The sequence below is a fragment of the Apodemus sylvaticus genome, chromosome 5 (genome assembly GCF_947179515.1).
Source record: "Apodemus sylvaticus chromosome 5, mApoSyl1.1, whole genome shotgun sequence".
Taxonomy (NCBI): domain Eukaryota; kingdom Metazoa; phylum Chordata; class Mammalia; order Rodentia; family Muridae; genus Apodemus; species Apodemus sylvaticus.
The window spans coordinates 458,505-481,274 of NC_067476.1; the positions used below are offsets into that span (position 1 = coordinate 458,505).

Here is a 22,770-nt window from a genome sequence, read left to right on the forward strand (position 1 = left end):
AAATGAATAATAGCAATTTCAGATATTGTCATGTTGAGTACCCCATACACTAGAAAGAAGAAACCCATGTTTTACATAAGTAACAAGCAAAATGCTTCTGAAAGACCAGATTTTGAAAGGAAAGACACCTTTACTATTGGTGACTTTTAAAACTATTTTGGAAAGAAATATTTGAATATAACAAAAGAATCTTAATTTTTATTTTATTTTATACTATATTTCTAAGTCCATTTTTATGTATTACTTTGATTTTTATACTGTATCTTAATAAATATGATTTGAAATTAATTTTTGCATACCTCTTCTTTTTCATTGGAAGTTTTCTTTGAAGACCTACAAAAAATGAAATACTTTCAGATGAATATTAAACTTGTAAAATAAAACACAAAAAATGTTTATTTTCCCTATCCATAAAACTTACCAGGTATTACAAATAAAATGATTTTCTGCAAAGGAAAGAAGCTGTAGACAAGAAGAGAAACATTGATATACAATTTATACCACTACTAAGATCATAAAAGATGGAAATTACAACTGGAGACCCAGCTCCAATTAACAGCAGATACTGCTTCTGCACAGGAGTTGAGCTCAACAGCCAGAACCCATGCTGTGTGACTCATAACCAACTAACTCCAGATCCAGAGACATACAATGCCTGTGCATTCTTCAGCCACCTGCACTCATGTGTGCATACTCAAATACAAGCACAAACATTTGCATCATTTTAAAATAATGATGATGATATTAATAATATTTAAAATAATAAATTTTGATCAAGTATTGTAACAGTTAAGGGGACAATATAATATAGTATGCTTTCTTTCGTAGAGGTAAATATACCAACATTTCCAATGTCATTCTCAGCAAAACGGAGTGTCATATTTAGTAAAACCTGCCTTATTAACACCACTGTGTCTTTATATGTGTCAAATACCTTTAAGAATGGAAAGGCTTAGCTGTTCTTAGGCCTTCCTATGTAATTGCCGTGCATTGTTCTAAGCATTGGACTTGCTTTAAATTTATTTTAATTCCAATATATGTCAGATAATTTTGAGAAACACAGAAAGGCTATGTGAATATGTGACAGATTTGAATTCATACTCAGAAATTCTAGAATCATAATTTATTTCATACTAAACTATGAAAATAACTTTTCATCTTCAAGTAGATTTAAACGAAATAATAGAAGATGACAATAAATTACCATCCCACTTTAGTGAAATCTATACCTAATCATGTGACATTTTCAACTAGTTTTACTTGAGAAAGTATCTCACAGCCCAAATTCCCAGTTTCTCCTACCACAGCATCTTCAGTGCTGAGGAATCTTGTAGAAATCACTTTTATTTTCAAAATCTAAAAAGACATGGACTCACACAACTGTTCAGTTGTTAAGTCCCTAAGTTGCAAGTGTGAGGGTCTCAGTTTGATTTGTCAGAAGTTGTGTTGGACAAAACATAGCCAGATGTGGTGGTCTGGTGTGCACTAGGAATCCACCACTGGGGAGAAAGAAACAGGGGGGTGCCTGGAACCCTTGTCTGCCCACTGGCCGAAGGGAAGACTAAAACTTTTCCAAAATCACCATCTGTAGGCTGCACTAGTATCCAGTTACTGACTCACATAATTTTGATACCTGAACTGAAAATGGTCTGAAAACCACCCCTGTCATTGGTGCAGAACTAAGCTTTGCAACATAGAATTAGCCATCATCATTTCAAATCAAACATGCATCTAAAAAGCACTCATGCCTTCATTTGGTCTCAAAAGGGTACAGTGAGCCCCATGAAACAGTTGAAACAAACTGCAAGATAAAGTATAGGAAATTTAAGAATAAATGGATATGATATTTTTCTAGGGGAGCTATAGGGGTTATCAAAACATGAAATTCACAACTGCATTCAGCTTTTCTATATATGACCTACCAATTCCAGTCCACATAAATTAGAAAACACTAAAAACTTCCTATGTGACTACAATGAAGTAGAAATACTTGGAGGAAAAGCAGAGTCCTGCTTCTTTTTTAGCCTATGTTTCTCTAATTGTTTTCATATTTAAATGCTCAACTTATACAACCTATTAAGACACACATTATTGAAATAAAAATAGGTTCAATGACCAATAGAGTGTGTGTGTGTCTATGTGTGTATGTGTGGGGGGGGCACACATGGGTGTATTTACATGTGTTGAATATACATGACTGGGTAATTGCAGACATACAAGTGTGTGTGTGTGTGTATGTGTGTGTGTGTGTGTGTGTGTGTATGTGTGTGTGTGTGTGTGTGTGTGTGTGTGTGTATGCGTGTGAGCATGTGTGTGAAGACAGACTTGACTTTTATGTAGTCTTGTCTGTGGCTGCCCTGTTTACTGTCTTATTTACTAACTGAGGCTGATCAAGTTTTAAGGCAATCCCCATTTGCCAAACATATGAATGTTGAGAATTTTAGGGATTCACTAGCAAAGATAACGAAAATATTTGAAGAAACCAGTCACTGAAGGGAAGAAAATTTTTTCAAAATGTACTTTCATTTAATATAGCATTTTTAAAGAAATTAATATAAAAGACATATTTTTAAAAATAAATGTTTAAGATCTCAATTTTTAATGAAATATTAAAACATAAACTTCAAAATCTATACTTAAAAAAAGGCTACGTCAGTGATTGGGCAGTGAAGGAGAAAGGTAGGAAGGGAGACTCAATACTGGGGCAAGTTAGGTAGGAGGACAAGAGGAAGGTGAGGGAGAATGGAGGAAGGAGGAAGAAGAGGAAGAGGAGGAGATGACACCATGAATCAGGAGCTCCTGGCCAGGAGAAACCTCAAGAAACAAGGACTCTCACAGCTTGTGAATAAGATAGTACAGTGCTAGAACTGCCCAATCTAGGAATATAGCTTATAATTACAGTATCTATATTATGTGGGGGTTTTATACCTATTTAATAGGATTAGAAACTCCAGCAACAGGGCTTCAGGGATGGTACACACTATAGAATCCCATAAAAACATAAAAAATAAAAGAATTAATAACGTCACCTTTCTAATTCATCAAGTTCCTTTATCTTTTCTTTCTGGTCTTCTAAAAGTTTTGCCAGGTTGTCATTTTTCATTCGAGCCAGTGTAAGTGGTGTAAAGCTTTCCTATAAAACAATAATAACTTTTAACTCTGAGAACTTATTTATCAACAATCATGTGGAAGACTCAGTAGAGCTCACATAGTCTGAGGTGCAGTTATCTACATCCTTGACACTCTCACACACAGTGCTCTCACACAGATCCATTCTTCATAAGCCATCAGAGTACCTTTGACACCTATCTCATTTAACTCATAACTTAAATCTTAGTGAACCATGTGAAAAAGAATGTCTGCCATGGGTTCCTGATACCATGAGTAGAGTCTAAATAGTTTCTTCCAGAGCCTGTGGGAATGCAAATGCTTCTGAAATGCCATGAACTCCAAGTCACTGAGGCAGAGAATATTTACTACAAAAGCACAGTGTAGAAAGGATGGTATGTCACAGTATTTTTTCCATACTGGACCTACTGTACTAATGTTAATACTATTTCTATAACAAATGAACATGAAATTCATGTTAGACTTGATATTCTGGGAGAACATGAAGGATTATTATTATACCCTGTGCTAGAGTTGCAATTTAAGTAATCTCTCAAGGAAAATACTGAAAACTTTTCTACTATGATTTAAATTTGTGGAATTAGACTTTCCTCCTTGCAAGATCTTCATAATAAAGCTGTAATGAAAATCAGCATAAAATGTGGTAAATTGACAATACCCCTGAATAACTTCTCCAACACTTGCTTTATTTCACTGAAATAAGTATTTCATTGGAAATTATATATCAAAGTGAACTATGAGGTTTTATAGGCCAGGCATAGTGGTGAATTACCAAAAGCCCATCACTTCAGAGGTCCAGAAATATACAAGTTTTATGTCATCCTTATTACATAAAAAGTTCAAGGCCATCCTTGCCTGTATAACATTCTGTATCATAAACTAAGGGACAAACCCACTCTGTGGTTACCTAATTGTCTGAAAGGCCCATGATATTAGAGATCTATAAAATGCACTGACATGCTGAGATGGATACCATGTGGGTTAAACTGACAGAAAAATACATAATTGAGACACTTATAATATAGAAACCTTGTATCTTATTGAAGTTTGTTTATCTGATACATTAGAAGTATAAGACAACATGAATTCCCGAAAGGCTACAATTAAGAGAGTAGCCTTAAGGAAATTGCAAATTTCTTCAGGATTGCCATGGATGGAGGTAATAATTCTCTTTAGATTGTTCCTCAGAAGAGTAAAGGAGAGAAATCATGCAGTGTTTTGGGGGAAGGAAAGCTTGGGAAGAAGGAGCTCCCATCAAAGCTGGCTCATCTAGATAAGTCTTATAAAATCCATTTATTACATTTAGCGTTTGAGAGATTCTTAGGTCAAAGCTGTATCAGGATTCCAATGTAATATTTTAAAGTATGTAGGAAATAATCTGTAAATCAAAGCTGTGTCTTTTTACCTCATTTTTTATACTGAAGTCGGCATTGTGTGCCAGCAGTTTGGCTGTCATTGAGGTGCTGTTATGCCAAACAGCATAGTGCAGTGCGGTGTTCCCACTGTCGTCAATAGCATTTGGATCAGCACCGTGTTCTAATAACATAGCCACACATTCTTCATGCTTGAACTGTGAAGCCTATGGGCATTGGATCAAGAAACAGATTGGAATGATGAGAAAAGCAAAAATTTCATAGGTTTCACTAATTATTTGCATGTATCTGAGATCATGTTTATTCTAAGAATTCCCATCCAATATGTGTCACACTGAAACTGTTGGCTGCTTTCTACCTTAATTAGTGCTGTTCTGTTGTCACTGTCACGAAGATCAATATCACAATTCCACTCTATCAGGAGGGCCACTACATTGGGATGGCCGTATGCACAGGCATAGTGCAGAATAGTTCTGTGAAAATGAAAACTTTTTAAGAATTTTTTACAAAACCAGGTCAAAAGCCACAGTTATTCGTGTAATTCTCACTAATTTTGGGCATCCAATTCAAAGAAATGTTTTTGCCTCCAATATTGGAATCATGACATATATATTCCTGCATGGGAGGTAAGGATGCTATCACTGAGCTGAACGCCCAATATGTTAAATAGTTTTCCATTGTTGCAATGAAACAACATAACCAAAGCAACATGGAGAGGAAAATAGAAATGGCCCTGATAGAAACTTTCATCATTGAAAGCTTCCCAAGCCAGGCCTCCATCTCCTGAATTACCTTCAACCTTCTTAATTAGGAAGCTCCTAAAGAACAGCTCAGCAAGCATTGAAAACTCAGTGGCATTTCTTGCACAATATTCCAATGTCCTTCCAAAATTCTCTCCACCCCCCCCAAAAAATGGTCACCTATGTCATAGCACTGCCCCTCTAAGCTAGTACCAAGCTGTCATATTTAGGATTTCCATTATGGGATGAAACATCATGATCAAGACAACTTGGAGATGAATGGGCTTATATCACACACAGTTCCAGAAAACAGTTCATCTGTAAAAGCTGTGAGGTTAGAAACTCAAACAGGGAGAAACCTGTAGGCAGGAGCTGATTATGGTAAGCCATGGAGGAGTGCTGCTTACTAGCCTGTTCTCCATCTCTTCCTGAGACTGAGTTCTTGTGGAAACCAGAACCACCAGCCCAGGGATGGCATCACCCACAATGGGCAGGCTCCTACACCATCAATCACCAATTAAGAAAATGCCCTAGAAGATTGCCTACAACCAGATCTTATGGAGAAATTTTTCAGTTGACCTTCCCTCCTCTCAGATGACTTTTGCTTGTGTCAAGTTGACATAAACTGTGCAGCACAGTTGGCCAAAGTAACCTTTCTAAATTAGAACTCTCAATTTAGATTTGACTCCTTCTTTGAACTCTGTAGCTACTCATTGCTTTATTCTCTGCATACCCAAGACCCTCATCAATAAAAAGGGAATAAAAATAAGCTCATCTCACAAATTATAGTAGGATTATTGAAAAACATCATGCAAAGGATTTACAGCTTTTTTACCATGAAATTGCTCAGCAATTAGATGTTTGGATATTTTTCTTTGAGGCATAGTCTTGTTACAGAATTCAGGCTGGTCTTGAATTCACAATGTGTCTCAGGAGCTGCTAACTTGCAATCTTCCCACTGTAGACCACTGGTACATGACTACACAAGTGAACACACTCTGGTTGGCTTATGACCCTGTTCTTCTCACACTTTGAGAACTTTACATTAGGATATGAATTATAACTCCTGATGTATTACGCTTTACCTGATAGCAGGTTTTAGATTACATAAGTCATAAAGTGTGCAGGAACCATAACCAACTGTGCTTACAGTAAATCATATGTGATATATTCAAAAGAATTCTGGGAGTTCTAGTTATAATATTTAAATATTCAAAATGTGAAAAAATATGACAACAGCAAGTTATATCTGAAACTATTTTGTTAATTTCTAAATCTTTGGCAAAAGAAATGCCAGGACTAAAATGAGGATAATTTTTTCATTATTTTGATTTGTACAATGTGAAGAAATGAGAACTTTCACTTGGCTAATATTTCAATTAATTGATAATAGTTTTAGACAGGGCATAATTCTTCAAAGTAGTTACTTGTTACAACTTCCTAATTTCAGAAATGCTATTTAAAAATAAATAGGTCAAGTTTCTAGTGGACTTGAGACCCCCTTCTAAGTAGGACTGAAGTATCTATCCTCTTTGGTCTTCCTTCCTCTTGAGCTTCATGTGGTCCATGAGCTGTATCGTGGGTATTCCATGCTCTTTGCCTAATATCACTGATCAGTGAGTACACGCCATGTGTGGTCTTTTATGACTGAGAAACCTCACTCAGGATGCTATTTTCTAGATCTAGCCATTGCCTTCAGATTTCAAGAAGTCATTGTTTTTAATAGCTGTCTGGTGTTACATTGTTTGAATGTACTATATCTCTAAACTTTCTACTCAGCACAGGAAAATCTGCACACGTTAAGGATGAGAGGCATTTACAGCCCATAGAATGAGTGTGCTTAATAAGAGAAACAAAGTGATTTGGTGAACTACTGAGTAAAAAGAATAAAGTTTAGGAATTCATTTATATTTAAATTTGTGGGCATTTTAATAAATTTAATTAACAATCTTATTATCAGTCACAAACATAAATCAAGAAATCAGTAAGGCTGCACTTGCAGTTGTTTTATTAGCAAGTCATATGAGATATAAATTAATAACTTCTCTGTAATCAATCTTCCCATAATGTGAGGAAATTACATTAACAAAAGAATACATGAACTTAACTGCAAACCTTTACATTAGTATTTGGTACTACTCTAGTCTGATTCTTTGGACTGAAATCATTTTCATGTGTGTGTGAGTTTTTGAGTGTGTATGAGGGTGTTTATTTTTTATTTTCTATATTCTTTGCTTACATTCCAAATGCTTTCCCCTTTCCCATTGCCCCCTACCTATATGTCCCATAAGCCCTTTTCTCTCCACCTATTCCCCAATCACCCCTCCCATTTCTCTGTCCTGGTCCTCCCCTACAATGCTGGATCAAGCCTTTCCATGAAAGGGCCCTCTCCTTCCTTCCTTCCTTCTTGGAAATCATTTGGTATGCTAATTGTGCCTTGAGTATTCAGAGCTTCTGAGCTAATTAATATCTACTTCTCAGTGATTGTATTTTCATGTGTTTTCTTTTGTGACTGGTTTACCTTACTTAGGATGATATTTTCCAGTTCCAAACATTTGCCTAAAAATTTCATGAATCCATTGTTTTTAATTGCTGAGTAGTATTCCATTGTATAAATATACCACATTTTCTGTATCCATTCCTCCATTGAGGGACATCCAGGTTCTTTCCAGCTTCTGGCTATTATAAATAAGGCTGCTATGAACATAGTGGAGCATGTGTCCTTATTGCATGCCGGGGAACCCTCTGGATATATGCCCAGGAGTGGTATAGCAGGGTCATATGAGGGTGTTTATATGTCGTGTGTGTGTGTGTGTGTGTGTGTGTGTGTGTGTGTGTGTGTGAGTGTCTTCCAGTGAGTTCTTCCCCTAACCTAATGGAGACCACTGTGTTCTGATGCTTGGCTGAGAGCTTCACCATCTGTATTGGTCAAGCTCTGGCAGAGACTGTCAGGAGGATAGATAAATCAGGCCCCTGTCAACAAATGTTAAATTAGCAAGTATCTGGGCTTAATGTCTGTAGATGGGATGGATCCCTAGGTGGGGACTGTCTCGGGATGGCCTTTCCTTTGGTCTCTCCCCATATCTTTGTCCCTTATACATCGAAGGACCCATGGCTCCAGCTGCACATGTAGCAGAGGATTGTTATCAAAGGAAGGAGAAGCCCTTGGTTTTGTTGAGATTAGATAGCCAAGCGTAGTGGAATGGCAGGACTGTGAGGCAGGAGTGGGTGGGTGGCTGGGGGAGCACCCTCACAGAAGAAGGGGAGGGAGTTGGATAAGGGAGTTGTGGAGGAAACACTGAGAAGGGGGATAACATTTGAAATGCACATAAATAAAACAACCAATAAAAAAAATCAATAAAAAGAAGTCATTGGGTGCTTTTGTTTCATTCCTTTCTTAACTGTGGATGTGGTATGACCAGATCTTGTCTCTGATTTCCCCATTATAATGAACTAAAATCTAGAACTTTAAGCCTTAAACTTAAGTTTCATGATGAGTAATTGATTTTACGGATAAAATCCAAATTCTACCAGAAATATGAGTTTCACAATGGCAAATGAGTAATATATACAATATTATATATTGTACTCTCTCCATAAGAGAGAATAAAGTTGGATTGAATATACCATTTCGATTTTCAAAGTGCTGGTATTCATATATGGACTTACAAAATTAGGCATTTACCCAGCACAATGAAAGGTAAATATGTGTCAGGAGCTTCATATCAGTTGGTGTATTGTTGGTGGCTCAGAACCTGAGAGATCTCGGGGGTCCATATCAGATGAGACCAGGTTAGACTGCTGGTCTGCCTATGAAGTATTACTCCTCCTCAGCTTCTTCCAGCTTTATTCTAATTCCACCACAGAGGCCCTCAGCTCCTGTTCATTGGTTGGGTGTAAATATCTGCATCTGACTCAGCTGCTGTGCCTCTCACAAAGCAGCCATGCTGGGCTCCTGTCTCCCAGGTCTCTGGTAAATTAATGGAGTACTTCCCACTCCTACCTCTTCATATTAAGTCTCGCGATTCTTTCGGCTAGCCCTCGGGGCTTCTGTCTTCTTCCCCCCAACCCCAACCTACAATTCCTGATCATGTTCCCTTTTCCCTTCTCCCCTCTCCCACCCAGGTCTCTCCCTCTCTCTGCCCCACATGAATGCTTTCTTCTGCTTCACATGTGGGATTGAAGCATCCTCACTTAGGCCCTTATCTTGTTAAGATTCTTGAGTTCTGAGGATTATATCCTGGGGATTCTATACATTTTTTGGCTAATATCCATTTATTAGTGAATACATACCATACATGTGCTTTTTGGTCAGAGTTAATTCATCCAGTAGGATAATTTCTAGTTCCATCTATGTGCATGTACCTATAAAATTCACGAGGTTCTCATTCTTAATAGCTAAGTAAGTAAATTTTGTAAATTTTGTAAATAAACCACAAGTTTCCAACTTCCAGCTATCACAAAAAGGCCATTATGAACGAAGTGGAGCACATGCCTCTGTGGGGCATCTTTTGGATATGTGCTCAAGAGTGGTATAGCTGGGTCTTCAGGTAGATATATTTACGATTTTCTGAAGATCCTCCAGATTTATTTCCAAAGCTGTTGTACCAGTATGCCATCATATCAGCAATGGAGGAATGCTCCTCTCTGTCTACATCCTCACCAATGTGTGCTGTCACAAGAGTTTTTGATCTTAGCAATTCTGATTGGTATACTGTAATATCTTAGGGTCATTTTGATGTGCATTTCCCTGATCACTAAGGAATTTGAACATTTCTGTAAGTTCTTCTTGGCCATTTGAGATATCTTTGTTGTGAATTCTGTTTAGTTCTTTACCTCACATGAATGCTTTCTTCTGCTTCACTTGTAGGATTGAAGCATCCTCATTTTTTTTTTCTGCTGGTTAGCTTCTTGAGTTCTTTATATATTTTGAATATTAGCCCTGTCTGAATGTTACAAATAATCAACAAAACCAAGAGCTGGTTCTTTTAGAAAATCAAAAAGATAGAAAATCACCTAGCCAAGCTATCAAAAGGGCCCAGAGATAGCACCCAAATGAAAAGGGAGACATAAAAACAGAAAGTGCGGAAATTCAAAAAAATCAACAGATCATCCTTTGCCATAGAACTCCATACCCAGGTGACACAGGGAGATAGCTAGACTCCCAGAAGTGTAGACATGACTGGGGACACAGGTATGACCACCCATGCTGCTCAGAGGAACCTGCCTGAAACCCTTACAACACAAGATCCTAGGGGCAGCCTAGGACAGGTGTCTTCTGATTTCTGTCTGTGCCCAGAGCTGATCCTGGGCCACAGAGCTACATCCACAAATCCCAGCAATAGAGAGCCAATCTCCTAGGAGTGCCTACACACCTGAGTTAACAGGTAAGACCACTACTTCTCTTCAAATTCCTGGCCAAAGAGCGGCCTGCTCAAAGCCATCAGGACACAGGAACCAAGGACCAACTGGGGACAGAATCATTCTGGTTTCTGTCTCCACCCATGAGCTGAACCTGTACCACACTTCTCCATACCTAAATTCCCCCAGAGAGAGAACTGGTCTCCCAGGAGTTCTGACACAGGCTTGCAGACATACAAACCACAGTCATAGACAGCAAGACCAGCTAACTTGAGAGATAACAATATGGCAAAATGCAAACACAAGAACATGACCAACAGAAACCAAGTCGATATGGCATCATCTGAACCCAGTCCTGGATACTCAGCACACTGCAAAAACAAGATTTGGATTTAAAGTCTCAGCTCATGATGCTGATAGAGGAGTTCAAGATTGACATGAATAACTGCCATAAAGAAATGCCGGGGAACACGGGTAAATAGGTAGAAGCCCTTAAAGAAGAAACACAAAAATCCCTTAAAGAATTATAGGAAAGACCAACAAACAAGGGAAGGAAGTGAACAAAACCATCCAGGACCTAAAAATGGAAGTAGAAATAATAAGGATACATGCCCACTATGTTCATAGCAGCCTTATTTATAATAGCCAGAAGCTGAAAAGAACCCAGATGTACCTCAACAGAGGAATGGATACCGAAAATGTGGTACATTTATACAATGGAGTACTATTCAGCTATTAAAAACAATGAATTCATGAAATTCTTAGGCAGATGGATAGAACTAGAAAATATCATCCTGAGTGAGGTAACCCAATCGCAAAATAACACACATTGCATGCACTCACTGATAAGCTTAGAAGCTTAAGCCCAGAAGCTTAGAATACCCAATGTGCAATTAACAGGCAAAATGAAGCCCAAGAAGATAGAAGACCAAAGTGTGGATACTTTGGTCCTTCTTAAAGGGGAACAAAACACCCATGGTAGGAGATACAGAAACAAATTGTGGAGCAGAGACTGAAGGAAAGGCCATTCAGAGAAGTACTTGCTGACAGGAGCCTGATATAGCTGTGTACTGAGATTCTCTGCCAGCATCTGACAAATACAGGTTGGTGCTCTTAGCCAACCATTGGACTAAACATAAATTCCCCAATGGAGCTTGAGAGGAGATTCCTGCCCCATAGTGGTAACAGCAATATTAACCAACCACTACCCCCACAGACCTTCCAGGGACTAAACTATTAATCAAGGACTACACATTGAGGTGCCCATGGCTCTACCTGAATATGTAGCAGAGTATGGCCTTATTGGACATCAAAGGGAGGAGAGGCCCTTGGTCCTCAGAAGGATAGATGCCCAAGAATAGGGGAATTTCAGGACAGGGAAGCAGGAGTGGGTGTGTTGGTGAGCAGGGGAGAGGGGATTTGGGTGGGATGTTTTCAGAGGGGAAACCAGGAAAGGGGATAACATTGAAATGTAAATAAAGAAAATATCTAATAAAAACACCATAAAAACTGATCATATCATACTGCAAAAGCCTATACACAACAAAACTGGAACATCTAAATGATATGGATGATTTTTCTAAACAGATACTACATACTAAAGTTAAATCAAGAGCATGTAAACTAACTAAACAGGCCCATATCTCCTAAGGAAATAGAAGATGTCATTAAAAAACTGGCAAACAAAAACAGCCTAAGGCCAGATGGCTTCTGGGCAGAATTCTATCAGACCTTCAAAGAAAAGTTAATGCCAACACTCTTCAGACTATTCCACAAAATTAACACAGAAAGAACACTACCTAATTAATTCTGTAGAGCCAAAATTATTCTGATACATAAATGAAACACGGACGCAAAGAAAGAAAGAGAACACTAGATCAATTTGACTTATGATCATCAATGAAAAAGTACTCAATAAAATACTAGCAAACCGAATCTAAGAACACATCAAAGTCATCATTCAGCATGACCAAGTAGGCTTCATCCCAGGGAAGCAAGGTTGGTTCAATACATGAAAATTCAATAACTATATAAGAAAGTCAAAGAAAAAATTAATGGTCATTTCAATAGATTCTGAAAATACATTTGACAAAATTTATCACCCCTTCATGTTAAAAATACTGAAGTGATCAGGAATTCAAGGCCCATACCCAAACATAATAAAATCAACATGCAACAAACCAACTGCCAATATCAAATTAAATGGACAGCTTTTCACTTTTAAAGTTATATTTTCCTGCTCACTATTATGACTCCAGCCATGAAACCTCTTTAAGGAAAACTTGCATAAATGGAAAGAAAGCCCATATTTGAAAGATACACAGTCTGTATCTTATTTTCAGCAAACTGCAACTAAAATGATTATGTCTATTTATTTGTGTATATAATAAACTGAAGGACATGTGAATGAAAATGAGGCCAACCTACTATAGTGCCTGGGAGAGAAACAGGTACATCAGTCACAGAAAAGGGGAGGTCTGGATACTACAACATTAATGAATTCAAGAACCAGGGGCTTTTTGTGGTAAACAGCTCTAGGTCAGCAGGGCCTTCCGCCCTTCCCCCACCCCACTTCCCAGAGCAGTGGAATAACTGCCAAGCACTGAGATTACCATGAAATCTTAGCGACAAAGGTCAGCATACTAGTCAGTAGCCCTGCGAACATTGGCAGTTCCTCCTACTCCTAGACACTGGGGCCACTTAGGGAAGCTGACACATTTCTTTCTCCACCTGCCTCCCAGCCTGCCCCTTTCCCCTGACCCCCAGCCCCAGACACCTGTCATTGCTGTCTCGGTCATTGATGTCATTTTTCCTAAGTATGAGTCTGCGCTCTACTGTGGCAACATCACCCCGGGTAGCAGCCTTGTGGATCTTGCTGAAGGCTTTGTAGCTTTTGATCTCTCTGGCAGAAGAGAGGCCAGTACCACTCTGACATGGCCTCCCATGGCCTGTGAAGGACTCCCTCTGGCCGGTGAAGAAATAAAGAAAGGCATCAAAGCCTTTGTAAATTAAATACAAGTGAAGGCACAACTTTCCAAATTCTATGAAACACAATGAAATCAGTGCTAAGAGGAAAGGTCATAGCCCTAAGTATGTTCATTAAAAAAAAAGTAGATTTCTCATAATAAAAATTTAAATATACACCTATATTTAAAGTTCTAGAAAAAAGAAGCAAACACCCAAGAGTAGACACTGAAAATAATCAAACTCAGGACTGAAATCAATTCATTAGGAACAAAGACAACAAGACAATGAATCAGCCAAGCCAAGAGCTGGTTCTTTTAGAAAATCAACAAGATAGACAAAACCTTATCCAAACTAAATAAACATCAGAGAGACAATATCCACACTAACAAAATCAGAAATGAAAAGTGAAACCTAAGAACAGGTCCCGAGGAAACGTAAAAGTCATTAGGTCTTACTGGAAAAGCATCTTCTCCAACAATTTGGAAAATCTTAAGGATATGGATGATTTTCTAGATAGATACTTACCAGAGTTAAATCAGGGAAACAAATTAAATAGTTCTGTAACCCCTAAAGAAATAGAAGCAGCCATTAAAATCTAGAGGCTCACAGTCTGAGGTTCTCAGATTTCAGGCAATCGAGATTCAAGGGCCAAGATCATCCTCAGGTCCCACAAGAAAAACAGCCAAGATGACTGGGGACAGTATTCTGGTGTCCTAGATGGGCCTGGCACATCCCACAAGTCAGAGATGGACACAGAAACAGTCTCCTGGGAGCGGATTTAAGACAAGCCCAGACTGGGCTTGGGGATAAAGGAAGTGGCTTTGTAATCCTGGTGACCTGTGGCCTATCCGCAGGAGTCTTGAAGGTAGAAGGAGAGACCTTACTCTGCACCATTGTCCTCTGACACCCAGATACACACCCCACCACAACATCATACACGCTTATAGAAAATATTAAAAGTTCAAACAAAAGGCCAGTTGGCCGAGGCCTGACAGCCTGCCTGACACTCTACACACACACACACACACACACACTCTCTCTCTCTCTCTCTCTCTCTCTCTCACACACACACACAATATCCCTCTGATATCTTCTACATCTGAAACTGACTGATATGCAGGGCAGCAGCTCCATGCTGAACTGTATTTTTTGGAAAATGGAACTCAATAAAGCTATTAAAATATCCATAGTTTATACTTACCAAAAGCTATTAAACCCTGCATATTTTGCATTTATTAAAAGTCATTAAGATCTCCATATTTTATCTTTTTAAAAAAGGAATGGAAACTAATGTTTATTTGTGGCCATTCTTAGGCACAGCATGCTGAAACACGAGTCTTGCTGCGTCATTCCAAGAGGAAGCAGGTACAGCACCCTGCCCAAGGTCAGAAGCAGCACACAGCAAGGCTGATGTGCAGACACCATCTTATAATACACAAAAGGTGTGAATGTAGCGTTCTTTTTCTTGAGGCTTTGATATGGTATTCATCAGTGCATACACAGAAGACACTGAAGCAGTTTTTTACCTATTGCATATCCTGAAAACACCTCTACTGATATGGCTTTATTTCACAGATTGTCAATGAGAACACATAAATAAGAATGCCAATTCCATGTTTTTATCACCTACCACTCAGGCAAACATAGGCATCTTGCCAATGACTGGCTACACACATATTCTAGGCAAACAAATTTTAATACTTACACTTCATGAAATCAATAGATATTCCCATCAGGAATGGTCCTATTCTACAAAGGTAAATCACTGAAGTCCTGAGAGATGACTTAAAAGCATTATTTCTTGGCCCAGCAAGATGACTCGGTATTTTAAAGCACTCACTCCTCTTTGGCTCCTTGTACCCATCCCATGTCAGATGTCTCAAAACTGCCTGTTACTGCAGTTCTAGGGGATTTGATGTCCTCTTCTGGCCTCCATAGACACATGTATACACATGGCACAAACTCACAAAGACAGACACATAAATCTTTTTAAAAATTTTTCAGCTCTAATGATTAATTATAAGATAATTTAAAACAAATCTATGCAACAGATGGTACTTGCCCCACAACTGTGATGTAGCAGAGAGCTACAGCCCCAACACACTGTCTTATCTCTGACTGAGGGAGAAGGCGAAACTGTTGCTCTCAGACTGCCAATGCTCAAAGACTAAGGTGCTTCATGAATCCACTGAGTTGTAGTCCATCAGGAAGCCAGTTCCTGTTCTGGCAGAGGAGAACCACCCTCCTCCCACGGAACCACATCATAATAGAAGTGCTCATGCTTTGTGCCCACACAGAAAAATAAGACCCAATGCACAGAATTGCTTTCTATGCCCTCAGGAGGCGTCATCCTGGACTCTCTGCAGGTTCTCTAAGGTCAAGGGTCTGGTGCACTGCTTCTAGGCTGAAGAACTTGTAGATGAATGAAGTGTTATGGAAGCACCTGGTTAGATGAAAAGCATCACAAGAAGTACATAGGAGGACAGTGACTTCAGAGGGAGACCCCAACCAGGCATGGCTCACTTGTGAGCCTCTTCTGTGGATATAGGTTTTACCTAACTGAAATGATTTAAGATGCCATCCCTATAGCCTTTCTGGGCAAAGCCCTTGTTTCTGACTTTCCATAAAATTCATTTTTGCAGTGAAAGTATGCATACATATTCAGTGCCCTAGGAGGCTGAGGCAGGAAGATCACAGGTCTCAGACCATTGTGGCATACATGGTGAGAACCTGCCACTGCAAAATCAGTGAAGGGAGCTGAGGAGATGGTCCAGGGGCTCTAGAGTCCACTGTGCAAGCACAAGGACTGGGGTTTGGCTCCCCAGAACTCATATAAATCCAGGAAGGCATGCTGGCCTCTCGTAATCCCAGCATTTGGAAAGCAAAATGGGGTCCTTAGGGCAAGTTCCACAGCTAGACTAGTTGGAATTTATGAGTTCCAGGTTCAGTGAGGAGATCCTACCTCAATAAATAAAGTAGACAGCAGTCAAGGAAGATGCTTGATGTCAACTTCAGACATGCACCTAGACGTGTATTCCTACATATATGTGAGCATGCATATATATACATATAGAAAAATCATTAAAATTTTTATTTTTGTATATAATGATGTTGGTGACAACAGTTAATAAAAGTGTTTCTTTTTGTGCAATAGTAAAATTTTCTTTAGTATTTAATCTGAAAAAGCCATAGAAATATTTGACAAATTTGTGTGTGTTGGGAAGTTGGTGCCAGGGATAGAACCCAGGGAGTTATGAATACTAGCAAGTATTCACACACACACTCACACAGAGAGAGACAGAGAGAGAGAGAGAGAGAGAGAGAGAGAGAGAGAGAGAGAGAGAGAGAGAGAGAGAGAGAGAGAGAAGTTTGCATGAGAGTAGCAAGCCAAAAAATTCCAGGCATGCGTGATGGTGCAATCCTATAATCCAAGCTCTAGGTGCCAGAAGTTCTAGGCCAACCTGGGGTACATAGCTAATCCAGATTCAGAGTAAACAGACAAAAGACACTTAACACTGAGCACAGGATTTGTCAAGATTTCATTAACAAGAAAGACCAGGAGCTAGCAAGGTAGAAAGTCAGAAGCACGAAATCTCCAGCTTTTCTTCCCTTGATCTGGTCCCCAAGTCCCTAACTATGTACACCAGTATTTAGGCAGAGGTCAAGTAATTAATGCCCTGACCTTACAGACATGGGCATAATCTCATTCCTGAGTTAGCCTTAATCCACTCTGACTTCTTATCCACTATAAGAATGTCTGTGTGGTTTCCATGACACATGGTGGCACAGACACTTGAGTGACAGGACACATGATCCAAGTCCCGTCCCAGCAGGCACTGTCTCTTCCACTACAAGGATGGCTCTGACAGCCAGAAGGCTGTCTGCCTAGCATTATCTGCCTTATGCCAATTTATATCCACTGGATGCTGAATGCAAAAATGAACTCAGTTCTTTTTTCCTGGTGTAAATGAGTTTGCAGATTTACACATGAAATATTATCAGGTTTAATACCTGCAAGGGTAAATTAATTTTTTCTTTTTTTAATATTTATTTTTACATGCTAGGGAATCCTCTGGAGGTTGCCCAGGAATGGTATAGTGGGGTAACTAATATCGGGCCTGAAGACCAAAGCCAGAAGTCTTCTAGCCTCCATGTATCTCCATCACACAGGCAAGTGCACCAGCACACACCTATGCTCACACATGCTGTGGGGGAGGGGAGAAAACAAAGCAGGTTCCCAGGACCATGCTGCAACAAAACACAGGTTGACAAATCCAAGGAAACTCTCAGAAAGCATGGACGAAAAGCGAGGAGAGCCTAGACTGCTGTCAATAGGGTGGCTCTAGGGCAGGAACCTCCAGTGTGTGAAAAGGCAAATGAGTAACTTCTTTGGTCTGGACAGCCTTGCCCATGATGGACACAGCTTCTCTGTGAGAGTAAGAGAATGGTTCTGGGGGCCACGGATCCCTGACGAAGCTTACAGGAACAAGGCACTTCCCTAGGCCAAGCCACCAGACAAGACGGCGTGGCTCTCAACCCCTCCGCACACGGGAAGAAAGAATGGGGCCAGCAGATACATCCAAGGTGATTCTTTATGCCATAAATTAGGGCCACTGTTGGATTTGATAGCCACATCAGACCTTCTTCATATTCGGGTCATTTAACTTCAAATCTGCTTTGCACAGAAGACAGGGGGTGACAGGCCAGCAGCCCACAGGCCTGTTTTGACTGTATCTCATCAGGGCCGACGGTCCCTAACAGTTCCCCCTTGCTGGCATTTGGCTCAGATTAGGAGATCTCTTTCTATTCCGTACTCAACTGTAATCTTAACTCTGACTCCAGCCTCTTGGGCTACCCGGTAAGCTTTAAAGAGAGCATCACGCTTAAAATCATGGAACACCGCCTAGAGAGGAGACCCAGCCGCTGAGAGCTCTTTCTGCTCTTCCAGAGGATCTGGGTTTGATTTCCAGGATTTACATGGTGGCTCACAACCATCCAAAAGTTCCAGTTCCACAGGATCAAACACCCTCTTCTACCCTCCCCAGGAACTGGGCACACATACGGTACCCATACATACATCCAGGCAAAATACTCACACACACAAAACAAATCTAAAAAAAAAAAAAATGTTTTTTTTTAAAGCACAGAATGCTAGCTCTGAGAACCCTTTTATTTCATTTCCTTTTCTTCCAAGAAAATTCCTTAAATGAGCAGTTCTCAAGGTCCGTAATGCCCTGACCATTTAATACACTTCCTCATGTTGTGGCGACCCCTCAACCATAAAATTATTTTGTGGCTACTTCATAATGGCAGTTTTGCTACCGTTATGAATCATAATGTAAATATCTGATATATATCTGATATGCAACCCCCGTGAAAGGGTCATTAGACCCCCCCCCAAAGGACTGGAAACTCACAGGTTGAGAACCACAGCCTTAGCGCCTTAGACGGTCAGTCACAAGGACAGTCATAATGGACACTTACAGACACTGAACACTCTCAAGCACTAGGCCAAGAGATTTACATATTTTAATCAAATGAGTGCAATATGGCTTTGGTTTTGGTCTCCCTTTTGAATCAGGGGAACCTGAGACATGCGTGCCCTCCTCTCATCTCGCTCCTACATTGTGAAGACACCTTACCAAGCACTAACCCTTGGGCATCCAAAACCTAAGAGTAGCAATGGCTCATGGCAAACGGGAAGCAAAAAAAAGGAATCCAGGAACTAGCCACAGCAGGATCCAGTCCCAAAGGCATAGCCCAAGTGATTTATCTGCTCCAGGTAGGTGGATCTTCTGAAACGTCCACAGCCCCCCACCCTAGCTGGGCACCAAGACTGACAGAGAGGAAGGTGAACATCTCAAATTCAAACTGGAACACGTAGGATATAACTCTTGCCTCGTCTGACTTCTTCCTATTCTTAACAAGCGCTTTACACTTGAGCATGTAATAATGTTTGCACTGCATTTGCTCTGTGTCAAGCTGGGAGAGAGACGGAGGATACATCATTTAAAAGAGCATTCTTGACTCCCTCGACCATGACTTAGTTGTCATAGACAATAGGACTTATTGTTCTGCCAAGTCACAGACTGTGCAGCCATTTCTTACCCTGTTGTCTTCCTGGATCTCCCAGTCACTCGAGGAAGTTGTCAGCTGCTGCCCTTGGGAACAGTTAGCAAACTGGAAAAGGACAGAAAACATCCTTCTGTTCTCCTGTGTGTCTGGAAAGATGGCATCTTGGAAATTGACTCCGTGCGGCAAGAGATTGTAATTTTCATCCATCCTAAGGGGAAAGGGTCAAAGCAGAGACATAGGTGAGGCGAATGGAGATGGGCCAGATACAGTCTGGTTTACAAAGGACAGAAACTGTCTTGCTAATGTCACCATGAAGTCTGGCATGGTTCTCAGGAAGGGACTTCTACCATTAACACTTCTCATTGCTTTCTTCTTTGCTTGAGTCTAGCTCAAGTGTTTCTAAAGAATGGAGTCTAGACAAGGCACAAGGTCTCAGGTGTTGGCATTCCTGTGGGTCTGTCTCCCATGTCTTATAATGTCCGTTGCTTCCTGGTGAGCAGACAGAAGTTGTAATGTGACCTGGATTTAAGCCTCACTGCTACACTGGGCTTGTGATGCGAAGCCAGCTTCTTCTTTAAGCACCACTGTCTTCCTGACTGCTACAACAGGACTGTAATAGAATATAGTCTCTTGGTGTTATCATGGGGGTCACAATGGAAAACTGTAAACGTGACTCAGTGGGTAAGAGCACTTCCTGCTCAAGTGTGAGGACCCAAGGTCAAATCCATAGCACCCCCATAAAAAGCCTGTTGTGACTGGGCATGCCAGTAACACGAACACTGGGCAACAGAGACGGGCAGATCTTGAGAACCTGCCAGCCCAGCCTAGCCAAAACGGCAAGTTTCCAGGTCGATGAGAAGCCCTATCTCAGGGAAATAAAGTGGATAGAGACAGAAAAAGATGCCACGCATACTCCAGTGCATGCACCACATACACACCCAGCACACACATCCAACAGGCACAAGGATAACAAAGAACTTGGCACAGAGCATACTGCCCCATGCCTGGTCACACAGCATCTCCACCTGGGCTGAGTAGAAGAGCCCTCCCTCTCCAGCTTGGTACTGCCATGGCAGGTAGTTGTAGAGGCCGGGCACCTCGGAATGCAGCGCCAGCACCTTGCTCGGAGCGGCAGCCCTCGCTCAGGGGTCTCCACTCCGACTGCAGCTGGCAGGCTCACGCAGGCGCCTGGGAGGCAGGGAGGCAGAGCGCGGCTAGCAGCAGCGGGAGCGGGCGTGAAGGCAGCTAAGCTCTAGCCTGGGCGCAAGGCCTGGCCGGGTGCCGGGGGCAGCGGGGAGCCGGGAAGCCCGCAGCGCCTACCGGGGAACCGCGGCCGGGGCGCTCGGCTGCACACGCTCTGGAGAGCTGGGTGCGCGGCTAGCAGTAAGACCTGGATCACCACGCCCCAGCCTTCTCCCCCCCATGCTTAAAAAGGGTGGAGAGGAAGTGACGGGAGGGGCGGGGACTGGGGCGGGGACCTAGGCAGGGGCGGGCAGTGCGCATGCATGAAAGCCGAAGTGTGCTGTGAAAACGTCTTCTCTCTGGCCTGTGCATGTAAAACCCCAGATATCCCACTTGTCTCAGCCTCTCCTTTATATGTGCTCAGGAGTGTTTCCATCTATGAAGTGAAGATGGCGATGTGTGTGTGTAAGGATGGGGGAAGACGTGTGCTCTGTAGTGTCATGTGTGAAGTTCTGTGGTGTAAGTGTGCTTGAGAGTGTCATGCTTATCAACCATGTGGGTTCCAGAGCCCACATTATGGAAAAAAATTACAAAAAAGCTGAACCCCAAGAGGAGAAAATCTCTGTTAATATCGGGTATCCTACTGAAAAGTCTTGAGAAACTGTGAGTTCTTGCCATCTCAGAAAGCAGGCTGACTTAAACACCTATCATTACAATGGCCAAAACAAAGGTACCACTCCTTGTCTACCGGGGTGGTAGATGAAAATCCATGCTGAGGCTCGGGAAAGGAAGCTGAGCTGGACTCTCCCACCAAAGAAACAACTACCTCCACAAGGCAAGTATGGGCATTCCATGGGGAGGAAGAAGTCCACCTCCCGATTTTCATCTGGCCTTGCTCCCATGTATCAAGTTAATGTTTTAGCTCAGTGAAAGTAATTACCAGCCAGGCTCTGCAATCCATCATTCACCCTGGGCATTCCTGCTGATTCTTTCTTTGGTCTATAGGACACAAGAATCTCTTCTGTTGATCTGTAAGTGCAAAGGAAAGGTTTGGTTGTTACTAGTTTCTTGCTATTCTAAATTTCTGCCAAGTAATTAGACTAGAAAATGAACTATTTTCAAGTTTTTTAATTGAAGCTATGGGGGTTAGAGTAGTCATAGCCTCTAACAAAAATAAGATTAAAACCATACATCTTTGATGCCCCTCCCCCCACACACACACCTCTTCCAAGTAGAATGGACAAATGTAATCTGACTCTAGACAGTGAGCTCAGGGACTTGATCCAAATCACCCTCCTTCTAATTTAGGTCATTTGGCAAGAATACCTTAGTAAATTAGCAAACTGCATATAAATTTACAAAAGGTATTCCTATATCCTCATATCATCCAAAAGAAAAGCATTATTGGAATCCTCACTGCATAGACAATGAGTGGAAAGTTCAGAGGTTAGATGCACTATCCCCAGGAACACATTTCACAGGTTACAAAACAAATTTACCCACTCAAAACATTACGCTTCTATACATCTTTCCAAGTAACTATAATACAGGACAGCTTACATGAGTTCTAACTAGGAGTAATATCCAAAATTGATTAGCTCTTTGGCGTTCATCACACAGTAGGCATTGTTTATTTTACACACTCCACTAAACTACAGACGTGACAAAGGCATTCTAAAATTCCCCCTCAATGCTGCCTACCATGCAAGTCTGTTTCCTTTACATAAGTACATTGATTAGCAATATAAATACAAGTAAATATAATAAATTTATAGATACATATGTATGCATATAATATATAAAAGACCTATGTCGTAATAATCACAGTAATGGTAAGTTAAAATACATCAGTTTAAAACATTCTGTCTTTGGTGATCAGAAACCCTATGGATATAGGATCTGTGGCTATACACACTACCAATCTAAACATCAAATGGCTGTGT

At 40.7% G+C, this 22,770-nt stretch overlaps 1 protein-coding gene across 1 annotated transcript in view; it reads right to left on the reverse strand.

The window, feature by feature from the left end:
- LOC127686448 (ankyrin repeat domain-containing protein 26-like) overlaps window positions 1-21,069 on the reverse strand; it is a 47,147-nt gene extending 26,078 nt beyond the window's left edge. Inside the window, exons 1-5 of the mRNA XM_052184666.1 lie at window positions 20,966-21,069; window positions 19,679-19,853; window positions 4,535-4,708; window positions 3,030-3,133; window positions 300-333 (exon numbers count right to left, since the gene is read on the reverse strand). Coding sequence (XP_052040626.1) covers window positions 300-333; window positions 3,030-3,133; window positions 4,535-4,708; window positions 19,679-19,853; window positions 20,966-21,069 — 591 coding nt within the window. The remainder of the gene's footprint in view (window positions 1-299; window positions 334-3,029; window positions 3,134-4,534; window positions 4,709-19,678; window positions 19,854-20,965) is intronic.
- Between the last annotated feature and the right edge of the window lie 1,701 nt (window positions 21,070-22,770).